We start from the raw sequence: 12,215 nt of genomic DNA, 5'->3' as shown, positions 1-12,215 counted from the left end.
AACTAACTAGCCCAGTATGGCAGGCAGAATAATGGCCTCCCCAAGATGTCTCTGTCCTAATCATCCTAATCCTTGGAACCTGTTACCTTACATGGCCAAGGGCAATTAAGGTTGCAGATGGAATTAATGCTGCTAATCAGGTGATCTTAAAAGAGGGAGTGGCCTGGATTATCCAGGTGGGACCCATGTAATCACAAGCGTCTTTAAAAATGGAAGCCAGAGGCAGAAGGAAAGTTCAGGGTGATGTGGTGTGAGAAGGTGCGGTTTGCCTTTGCTGGCTTTGAAGATGGACTAAAGGGCCCCAAGCCGAGGAATGCAGAAGCCGGAAAAGGTAAGGGAGCAGATTCTCCTCTGGAGTTTCCAGAAAGAAAGGCAGCCCTGCCAACACCTTAGTTTCAGCCCGGTGAGACCCATGTCAGACTTTTAGCCTATAGAACTATAAGGGGACACATTTGGGTCATTTTAAGCCACCAAGTTTTGGGCAGTTCGTTACAGCAGCCACCAACAGTGTGGTGATTTGTTACAGTTAAGCTGAGAAAATTAAACACCGTGCGTTCTACCCGTTGCCTCCCAACGCTGCCCTGTGAAAGCACAGCCGGTGGTTCCACACGCCCGCGGGCCAAGCCCACAGTTCTCACCGGGAATTGAGGGCTTGCGTGGGCCGCCTGGCCGGCCTCAGCCTATTTTTCCAGACTCATGTCTCCATCCGTGCTTCTTTCAGTAGTTTCTTCAGCTAGGGTTACTCTTCTCACTTTCCTCTCCAGGCCCTTGGTGTTGAGGCTGAGCCGCCCCTCCTTTCCAGCCCTCCCCCCACCGATGATGCCTTGCTCTCCTTTCTGCCATTGTAGCACTCCGACTCCGACACGCCCGTCCCTTCCTTCAGGGCTCAGCTCTCGTCGCACCTGCCCGCACAAACCCTCATTTGGGCCTGGACACTCCTGCCTAAAGCTGTGATAGTTTCAGATGTGACAGGACTATGGGTTGTCCCCTTGGTGCTGTGTTCCTGGTCCTGGAGGGACCTGCCCAGGCTGGGCATCTGGTGCTCTCAGCACTTCCAAGCCCTGCTTCTTGGGAGAAAACGGGCTCTGAGAGGGCAAGCGATGCCCCCCAAAGCCTCCTAGCCTTCAGTCCATAGGTCTTTCCACTTTTCCCTGCGGCCTTCAGGCCCTCAGTAGAGATGTTGCACGTGTGATTGCTTGATTGTTTCCTCAACGCGGCTGGATGACTCACCAACCTCCACAGGCCAGCCATCCCTGCCTGCGTTCAGCAGGGCTCCCTCCCTCAATGTCCCCAAGCTGAAACCGCAGAAATGCGTCTGGGGTAGGGGGAGCCTCCAAGAACCTCCACTTTTTTATGTCTCAGGGCAGAAAGAATCCATCGAGAGGCAAAGTGATAGAAGTGATTTATTAGAATAGGACACTTGTGAGGCTTACAAGCAGGTGAGCAAGGGAGTGCTGTACCCTGAGAACGTAGTGGGCTACAGTTTTATAATCAAAATTGGGGAGGGGGAGAAGGCCACCTTCTTCCTCGTTCTTTTTTTTGGGGGGGCGGTATGCGGGCCTCTCACTGTTGTGGCCTCTCCTGTTGCGGAGTACAGGCTGCGGACGCGCAGGCTCAGAGGCCATGGCTCACGGGCCCAGCCGCTCCAGACGCACAGGCTCAGCGGCCATGGCTCACGGGCCCAGCCACTCCGCGGCATGTGGGATCTTCCCGGACCGGGGCACGAACCCGTGTCCCCTGCGTCGGCAGGCGGACTCTCAACCACTGTGCCACCAGGGAAGCCCTCTTCTTCTTTTTTTTAATGGCTGAATGATGCTCCATTGTGTGTGTGTGTGTGTATACACATTTTCTTTATCCATTCATCCACTGACAGACACTAAGTTGTTTCCATGTTTGGCTATTGTAAATGTTGCAGTGAACATGGGGTGCAGATAACTTTTCAAGTTAGTGTTTTTGTTTCCCTTGGATAAATAAACAGAAGTGGAATTGCTGGATCACATGGTAGTTCTATTTTTAATTTTTTTTTTTGCGGTACGCGGGCCTCTCACTGCTGTGGCCTCTCCCGCTGCGGAGCACAGGCTCCGGACGCACAGGCTCAGCGGCCATGGCTCACAGGCCTAGCCGCTCTGCGGCATGTGGGATCTTCCCGGACCGGGGCACTAACCCGTGTCCCCTGCATCGGCAGGTGGACTCCCAACCACTGCGCCACTAGGGAAGCCCTATTTTTAATTTTTTGAGGAACCTCCAGTTGTTTTCTATAGTGGTGGCACCAATTTGCATTCCAACCAACAGTGCAGCAGGGTTCTCTTTTCTCCACATCCTTGTCAACACTTGTTATTTCTTGTGTTTTTAATAATAGCCATTCTAACAGGTATGAGATAATATTTCATTGTGGTTTTGATTTGCATTTCCCTGATGATTAGTGATGTTGAGCGCGCTTTCATGTGTGTGTTGGCCATCTGTATGTCTCCTTTGGAAAAATTCAGATCTTTTGCCCATGTTCTAATCAGATTTCTTTTTTTTTTTGGCTATTGAGTTGAATGAGTTCTTTATATATTTTGGATATTAACCCCTTATTGCATATATGATTTGCACATATTTTCTTCCGTTTGATAGGTTGCCTTTTCATTTTGTTGATGGTTTCCTTTGCTGTGCAGAAGTTTTTTTTTAAATGTTTGATGTATTCCCACTTATTGATACTTTATTTATTTAACAAACATTTATAGTAGCACTTGTGGACACTGTTACAGGTGATTTACAAATTTTAACTCATTTAATTCTCACGACAACTTAAGAGGTAGATTTTTTTTTTTTTTCCTGTATGCGGGCCTCTCACTGTTGTGGCCTCACCTGTTGCGGAGCACAGGCTCCGGACGCACAGGCTCAATGGCCATGGCTCACAGGCCCAGCCGCTCCGTGGCATGTGGGTTCCTCCCAGACCGGGGCACGAACCCGTGTCCCCTGCATCAGCAGGCAGACTCTCAACCACTGCGCCACCAGGGAAGCCCAAGAGGTAGATATTTTTATTATTTTATAGATGAGGGAACACATGCACAAGAGATTACATGACTTGCCCAAGTCCACACACCAGTAAGTGGCAAAGCTGGGGTTACAACCTATTGTTAACGTGGTCTGACTCCACACCACACACTTTTAACCACTATATCCTACTGCCTCCCTTAGTAGTTGGACTTAGTCTAAAACACAAGTATGAAGTGCTCCTTTAAGAACTGTGTAGTGTAGCGAGGACTCCATATCTGTACCAAAATAATGATGGCAGATAAAAGAAATGTGCTGTAAGCAGAATGCATAGACTAAGCGTTCCTATTTGCTTTGTCGGTTTAATTCACTAGACATTTATTGTTTTTACTTTGTGCCAGGTACTATGCATAATGCAGGGGAATCAAATATGAATAAAATATGGTCCTGACGCATGACAAGCTTCCCCTGGAGGAGAAAGATTGGAGCAAATCAACATGTTAATTACACCCACAAGAAATTTTAAAATGTACTTTTAGGTTTTTTTTTTTTTTTTGGTTGCGTTGGGTCTTTCTCTAGTTGATGCGTACGGGCTTTCTTTAGTTGCGGTGAGCAGGGGCTATTCTTCGTTGTGGTGCCCGGGCTTCTCATTGCGGTGGCTTCTCATTGTGAAGCATGGGCTCTAGGCGTGCGGGCTTCAGTAGTTGTGGGGCGTGGGCTTAGCTCGTAGGCTCTAGAGCGCAGGCTCAGTAGTTGTGGTGCACAGGCTTAGTTGCTCCGTGGCATGTGGGATCTTCCCAGACCAGGGATCGAACCTGTGTCCCCTGCCTTGGCAGGCGGATTCTTAACCACTGCGCCACCAGGGAAGTCCCTAGTTTTTTTTTTAATTTTTATTTATTAAAAAAATATATATTTTTTAACATTTATTTATTTATTTGGCTGTGCCGGGTCTTAGTTATGGCATGTGTGGGATCTTTAGTTGCAGCATGCAGGATCTAGTTCCCTGACCAGGGACTGAACCCGGGCCCCCTGCATTGGAAGTGCAGAGTCTTAACCACTGGACCACTAGGGAAGTCCCTAATTTTTATTTTATACTGGAGTATCATTGATTTACAATGTTGTGTTAGTTTCAGGTGTACAGCAAAGTGATTCAGTTATACAAGTATGTATTCTTTTTCAAATTCTTTTCCCATTTAGGTTATTACAGAATGTTGAGCAGAGTTCCCTGTGCTATACAGTAGGTCCTTGTTGGTTATCTATTTTATTTTTCTTTTTTCTTTCCTTTCCTTTTTTCTTTCTTTTCTTTTCCCTCCCTCCCTCCCTTCCTCCCTTCCTCCCTTCCTTCCTTCCTTCCTTTCTTTCTTCCTCCCTCCCTCCCTTCCTCTTATTGAAGTATAGTTAATTTACAGTTGTGCCAATCTGCTGTACAGCAAAGTGACTCAGTTATACACATATATACATTCTTTTAATATTCTTTTAATATTCTTTTCCATTATGGTTTATCACAGGATATTGAATGTATTTCCCTGTGCTATACATTAGGACCTTCTTGTTTATCCATTCTAAATGCAATAGTTTGCATCTACCAATCCCAAACTCCCAGTCCATCCCTCTCCCTCCCCACCCCCCTTGGCAACCACAAGTCTGTTCTCTATGTCTGAGTCTGTTTCTGTTTTGTAGGTAGGTTAATTTGTGCCATGTTTTAGATTCCACATGTAAGTGATATCATATGGTATTTGTCTTTCTCTTTCTGACTTACTTCACTTAGTATGGTAATCTCTAGTTGCATCCATCTTGCTCTAGTGACATTATTTCATTCTCTTTCTATGGCTGAGTAGTATTCCATTGTATATATGTACCACCTCTTCTTTATCCATTAATCTGTTGATGGACATTTAGGTTGCTTCCATGTCTTGGCTATTGTAAATAGTGCTGCAGTGAACACTGGGGTGCATGTATCCTTTTGAATTATGGTTTTCTCCAGATATATGCCCAGGAATGGGATTGCTGGATCATATGGTAGCTCTATTTTTAGTTTTTTAAGGAATCTCCATACTGTTCTCCATAGTGGCTGTACCAATTTGCATTCCCACCAACAGTGTAGGAGGGTTCCCTTTTCTCCATACCCTCTCCAGCATTTGTTGTTTGTAGATTTTTTTGATGATGGCCATTCTAACCAGTGTGAGGTGATACCTCATTGTAGTTTTGATTTACATTTCTCTAATAATTAGCGATGTTGAGCATCTTTTCATGTACCTGTTGGCCATTTGTATTTCTTCTTTGGAGAAATGTCTATTTAGGTCTCCTGCCCATTTTTTGATTGGATTAGAATGTACATTTAGAATATGTGTTTATAGCCCTTAATACTTTTTTTCTGAGAAGTATATCCCCAAATTGCAGAATTTTAAAAGTCATGGATCCTCTACCTTGGCGTTTTAACTTTCCTCCTAAAGTGCTAAGAGGAGCAGAACACCACAAAGCCAGACTGAGATGTTAGTTGCCTTTCGTGACTTTAGGCTCACACTCTTACTCATGAAATTGTTAGTTTAAAATGTGAAGAGACCGAACACCTATAATATTTCATTAAAAACTGGTATAAAGGGACTTCCCTGGTGGTGCAGTGCTTAAGAACCTGCCTGCCAATGCAGGGGACACGGGTTTGATCCCTGGCCCGGGAAGATCCCACATGCTGCGGAGCAACGAAGCCTGTGTGCCACAACCACTGAGCCTGTGCTCTAGAGCCCGCGAGCCACAAGTGCTGAGCCCGCGTGCCACAACTACTCTAGCCTGTGCGCCTAGAGCCCGTGCACCGCAATGAGAAGCTTGCACACTGCAACGAAGAGTAGCGCCCGCTCACCACAACTAGAAAAAGCCTGCGTGCAGCAATAAAGACCCAATGCAGCCAAATAAACCTGGTATTATTATGGAAACATAAAACACATAGCAAAACTCTTTGTACTTAATTATACCTATATTTTAGTTAAGAGAGGAGACTATTTTGACTGTTAGTGTTACAGGATGAAGTGTGATGGTCATAACAGTGAAGTATGTACATAAAAAATACATTGATTAATTTCCCTCATCAAGATAGGGCTAAGCATACAAAACAGCCCTCAAACTTCTTAAGGAGATCTTTGAAGAACAGTTTATCTATTGTGTTTGCCTTGTGCCTTGCTTCCTGGCTTAGTCATTTTTACTTTTTGTGAATTCTAGGGACCCAAGTTGTGGTGTCCTTTTTTTTTTTTTGTCTGCGCTGGGCCTTAGTTGCGGCAGGTGGGATCTTCACTGCAGCATGCGGACTTCTTAGTTGCAGCATGTGGACTCTTAGTTGCACCATGCACGTGGGATCTAGTTCACCGACCAGAGATCAAATCCGGGTCCCCTGCCTTGGGAGCTCTGAGTCTTACTCACTGGACCACCAGGGAAGTCCCCGAAGTTGTGATGCTTTTAGTGTTTGCGTCCAGAATGTAAGGTCACATTTTTTTTTTTTAATGGAAACCATGGCTGCTATTTGGAGTTTAGTGAATTCAGTTTAAAGTTGAGGATCCTATCCTCACAGAAGTAGAATGAGGCAGTGGTTGAGGCAGTGGTTAAGTAGTTCTGCTTTTTTGGAAGACCTCAGATGGGATTATATGTGATATACACAACTTGCGGCGAGCAGGGGCTACTCTTAGTTCGGGTGTGTGGGCTTCTCATTGTGGTAGCTTCTCCTGTTGTGGAGCATGGGCTCTAGGCGCGTGGGTTTCAGGTAGTTGTGGCTCGCGGGCTCTAGAGCACAGACTCTGTAGTTGTGGCTCACGGGCTTAGTTGCTCCGCGGCATGTGGGATCTTCCCGGGTCAGGGATCGAACCCGAGTCCCCTGCATTGGCAGACAGGCAGATTCTTTTTTTTTTTTGGCTGCGTAGGGTTTTAGTAGTGGCACGCAGGCTTCTCTCTAGTTGCCGCACACAGGCTTAGTTGCCCCGCAGCATGTGAGATCTTAGTTATGCGATCAGGGATCGAACCCGTGTCCCCTGCATTGGAAGGCAGATTCTTTACTGCTGGACCACCGGGGAAGTCCCGGCAGGCAGATTCTTAACCACTGCGCCACCAGGGAAGTCCCATCCTTATTTTATAGATGAGGAAACATAAGCACAAGAGATGGGGTGACTTGCCTAAGGCAATAAACAATGGAATCGCCCCTGTATTGAAAGGGTATAATCTGTATATCATGTTTTGTGCCCTTGAGAATATTAGAATATTAAAAACTTTGATTGGGCTTCCCTGGTGGCTGAGTGGTTGAGAGTCCGCCTGCCGAAGCAGGGGACACGGGTTTGTGCCCTGGTCTGGGAAGATCCCACATGCCGCGGAGCAGCTAGGCCCGTGAGCCATGGCCGCTGAGCCTGCGCGTCCGGAGCCTGTGCTCCGCAACGGGAGAGGCCACAACAGTGAGAGGCCCGCGTACAGCAAAAAAAACAAAAACAAAAAAACTTTGATTTTTCAGATGTCATCCTGAAAGTGTCATCTTTTAAGAACAGGTAGCTTGTATTTTATGACATAAACTGGATAGAAAAATGCAGCCCAGTTTGCCAGTGTACTAAAGTGGTCAGTTTAGAACAGTATTGCTCTCAGGATGTATACATTTTTGGGTTTTGTCATGCTTATGTAGGTTTTCAAAAGAGCTTTTCTTTACCAGACAAAATTAAGACTTAAAATACTTAAAGAATTATACATCTCTAAAAGCAAAATGGTAGACTTTTGTGTGTGTGTGTATTTGAAGTTCACCTGCAACAGCAGTTAAAATTTTGTCAGGTGTGAGCTTGTAGGGAAGTCTCCTTTTATTTGTTTGACTCTGATTTTATGGTTAAGAAAATTACTTCTTGGATAATATGAAAGTGAACTAGTAAAAACTGAAGTAAAAATTAAAAATTTTTTTAAATTTTATTTCTCCTTTTCCTCCAGAGGAGGGCGCTTGATGTTTACAGTAAAATTTTAGAGTTTTGTTTTGCTTTAATTACAGATTGGGAGTCCTCCTCTTGATCCTACGGAGCATTTTCTTCCTGAAGAAGAGAAACTTGCTGAACAAGAAAGATCAAAAAGGTGAGTAGGTCTAGAAATCAGCCCTCACAGGTATTTCCACATAGAGTATTTGAGATGATTGCTCAAAAAAAGCACAGTGCTTTCTTTTTCAAGGCACTCAAAGGTTATAGAATGTGGATTCTGGCATGGATTAAAACCTTCATTTGCCACTTCCTAGATAAGTTACCCTGTTCAAATCTGGGGCTCAGTTTCCTTATCTGTCAAATAGATACAAGTCATACCCAACTGAAGGGGTTGGTGGGAGGATCAGTATATTTGAAAGTTCCTTACAAATTGTAAATCGTTACACAAATGTTTTTTCCTTCATAGATTTGAGAAGGTTTATACTCATAACCTGTATTACCTGGCTCAAGTCTACCAGCACATGGAAATGTTTGAGAAGGCTGCCCATTATTGCCATAGTACCCTAAAACGCCAGCTTGAGCACAATGCCTACCATCCTATGGAGTGGGCTATTAATGCTGCTACCTTGTCACAATTTTACATCAATAAGGTAAGCTTCTCAAAGTAGTTATCTAACAGAGTTACCAATAGTGTGTATAAAAATAGAACCAAAAGTACCTTGAAAACGTCATCTTTTAAAAACAGGTAGCTTGTATTTTATGATGTAAACTGGATAGAAAAATGCAGCCCAGTTTGTCAGTGTACTAAAGTCTGTAGCTTTTTGTTGCAGTAATCCTTTTGAATCTTAAAATAATTTTATCATAATTTTATCATGTCCTACGTTGACTAAGACCAGTTCTTTTTTGATACAGACAGGCTATCTCTATTTTAGTGAGATGTTATTTTAAATTGCAGATTTTATCTTGTAGGCTTAACTATCTTTATGCAGTGACTATGAGAATTTGTCTGAGGAAGTTGACTGTTAAATGTGGGCTTTGATAAAAGCATGTGATGCATTTCAGTTATTCTTTAGAATTAACTCCTTCATAGTACTTTTTCTATGTTGGGAATATCTCTGCTTAATTTCTGAGTTCCAGGTCGTTATACTTTTTCTGGAGTATTACACAGGGACAAATTTGAGCTTCTTAGTTGCTTTCAGAATTCAGAATCATGTTGGTATATTCTTAATTGACCTTTTAAATTTTTTAGTCCTTAAGAGAATTTTTAATGCTAAAACACTTTAAAGCCACCTTTCCCAGCCAGATTTTCTATTAATTCTCAATTAGGTATCTCAGTGATAGAAATTACTTTTATTTGTATTTCTAATTCACAAGCCTCTCTGAACTTTTAGTAATTCTTTGCTTATCAGAGTTTCTTCTTAGATCTCTGTTTACCTGCTGCTGTATCCTTACTGGGCCTTTATCCTTTCTAAGTTTTTTTTGCTAGTGCTGGTTCTATAAATGCGCCCTATGTTTAAAGTATTGTCCCATGGAATTTCATTCAGAAAAGCTATTAACAGGAGAGAAAGGGCTGTGGTGACTGCAGCATCGCTTCTAGGACTTTGGTCTAAGATCAAGCGTGTAAGTAACGCTACTGCATCTATATCAGAGCATTCAGTTAAATCTAAATCTCATGAATCCATTTCATTGTGATCATCATCAAAGTGTTACCTGGTGCTTCTGCTTGTGGCACCTTTTTATGGTTTTTTTTTAAAAATAGCTTCCAGAGGCCCTTTGTTTTGTTTAGCAACTTTAAAATTACATATTCACTGTAATTTTAATTAACATTTAAAACTCCATGGATTCTAACAGTACTAAGATATCTAGATATTAAAGTGTAATTAAAAATTTTAAGTTGTTAAGCACTGCTTATGCTGAGCATGCAGTAAATTTCATGAGTACCTCCCCACTCTGTGCTTTTATTTTTTTACCAAAATGTTTTATAAGTTGTGTTATAACTAGATAAGTTATACTGCAAAAAGAGATTTGATCCATGTTTTTAAAAAATGCAATTGTCATTTATATCACTATCATCTTCATCTGGTTCCATGAGGTTTTGCTACTTAGTGAGTCCCTGCCTTGCAGGTGAAGTCCCACATTTACCAGCCACCTAGAGGGCACAGGGCACTCACTGTTTTCTAACAGTGGTTGCTTTCAGATAGCCAATCTGGACAAAGCTGAAGTGATAATGATGAGTAAGGGATTATAGAGCAACAATTAAAACTTCTTTACGTAAGCTGTAACTTTCTTTTGGTTTGAGGTTTAACACCAACATTTTGATCTATAAATACTGCTGGGCTAATACTACACATGGTGCCCAGCTGTTCTCAAGATGGCTTCTGAATTTGCAATAATGGGGAGATACATTTAATGCTGAGATTTTAAAGTCGTAGTCAACCATTAAAAATCCTCTTAGCAAAAATCAGTGTTACTAATATGAAGTAGACATACTTAATGAGGGTGGCTTCCAACTAAAAGTTGGATGTGGTAATTCTGCTGAGTAGTCCTGTGACTTACATGACAAATGTAAAGCGTTAAAGTAACAAGGAGATGTTCTCAAAGTGTTTGAGAAGTTTACTGTGCCCCAGTTTGGATTATGAGGTCTTTAACTGTGTTGGTAAAGCAGTTCCATAGAGTTCATCTGTGGAAATCTGCTGACTTCAGAACTTGGTGGGAAGCCTCGTATTGTAAATTCCAAAGATTTTAGAAGACAGGAATCTCTATCAAAATTTATCCTGTTTGCCTTTGAATGGTAGGATGTAAAAGGGATCTCTAAACCTAAGAAAGATTAAATCTTCAAGTCCTCTGACAGAATGTAAATGGTCTAAAAATTGATCATGTGTGGAACTTTGGCTACTTAGCCTGCACCTAAAAGGACTGTGAGGTACTGAGTCTAGGATGATAGCCATTCTTGTATGCTGATTAAAAGTTAGCTCTCCTTCAGTAGTCAATCAGCAGTTGTTTTTCAGCCAGTTTGGATTAAGAGTTTGGGGGTATTGTTATTTTAATCTTTAAGGTAGTTTTTTCAACCAGATAATACTAAAATATATCTTATATACCTTCTTGTTTAGTTACTATACAGGGTCTCCTTAGTAGTGGTTTCTACCTGATTTTGTTAAGACTTTATTCTTGTTTATTTCCTCAACAGCAATGCTTTATGGAGGCCAGGCACTGTTTATCAGCTGCTAATGTCATTTTTGGTCAAACTGGAAAGATCCGAACCACAGAAGACAGTAAGTTTAGGTGTGCGTGTTTAATTACATAGCTTTTTAAAATTTTTATTTTAAAATCATGTTAAACTTTAGAAAATTCAAGAACAGAACAAAGAACTACCATACGCCCTTCTAAATTTACCAGTTTTTAGTATTTGCCTCATTTGTAGTCACATTTTTTCTTTCTGAACCATTTGAGAGAAGATTGCATACATTAGGTTCCTTTACCCCCTAATACTTCAGTGTTTTTCCTAAAAATAAGAGTATTTTCTTATATTATAGAACAGGAAATATAATTGTTATACAATTCTTTTATCTATAATTCATATTTAGTAGCTGTCCCTGTAATGTCCTTTATAGCAATTTCTCTAGTACCAGAGTATCCAGTTCAAGGTTGTATTTAGTTGTCACATCTCTTTTTAAAATTTTTATTGGAATATAGTTGATATACAATGTTATGTTTCTGCTGTAGAGCAAAGTCAGTCAGTTATACATATATCCACTCTCTTAGATTTTTTTCCCATATAGGGCATTAGAGTATTGAGTTCCCTGTGCTATACAGTAGGTCCTTATTAGTTAATCTGTTTTATATGTAGTAGTGTGTCTATGTCAATCCTAATCTCCTAATTCATCCCACCCCCTCCTTACCCCCCAGTAACTGTAAATTTGTAAATTTTCTACATCTGTAATGCTATTTCTGTTTTGTAAGTAAGTTCATTTGTACCATTTTCTTAGATTCCACATTCCACGTCTAAGCAACATCATGATATTTCTCTTTGACTTACTTTGCTCAGTACAACGATCTCTAGGTCCACCCATGTTGCTGCAAATGGCATTATTTCGTTCTTTTATGTCTGAGTAATACTCCGTTGTATACATGTACCACATCTTTTTTATCCGTTTTTCTGTTGATGGACGTTTAGGTTGCTTCCATGTCCTGGCTACTGTAAGTAGTGCTGCAATGAACACTGAGGTGCATGCATCATTTCGAATTATGGTTTTCTCTGGATATATGCCCAGGAGTGGGGTTGCAGGATCATATGGTAGTTTCTGTATTTAGTTT

General features: G+C 41.9%; 1 protein-coding gene across 3 annotated transcripts in view; it reads left to right on the top strand.

Annotated features, from left to right (window-relative positions):
- The window catches only part of KIFBP (kinesin family binding protein), a 41,799-nt gene that overhangs the window by 15,575 nt on the left and 14,009 nt on the right, over positions 1–12,215 (top strand). For 2 of the 3 annotated variants that reach the window (XM_079899429.1, XM_079899427.1), the window contains exons 3-5: positions 7,979–8,058; positions 8,368–8,551; positions 11,089–11,185. In XM_079899429.1, the coding sequence (XP_079755555.1) occupies positions 7,979–8,058; positions 8,368–8,551; positions 11,089–11,185 (361 nt within the window). The remainder of the gene's footprint in view (positions 1–7,978; positions 8,059–8,367; positions 8,552–11,088; positions 11,186–12,215) is intronic. The other variant, XM_079899428.1, reaches the window with a different exon arrangement.

The sequence above is a fragment of the Stenella coeruleoalba genome (assembly GCF_951394435.1).
Source record: "Stenella coeruleoalba genome assembly, chromosome: 16".
NCBI classification, from domain to species: Eukaryota; Metazoa; Chordata; class Mammalia; order Artiodactyla; family Delphinidae; genus Stenella; species Stenella coeruleoalba.
The sequence above is the reverse complement of the archived record's forward strand: the minus strand, read 5'-3'. Positions and strand labels throughout refer to the sequence as shown.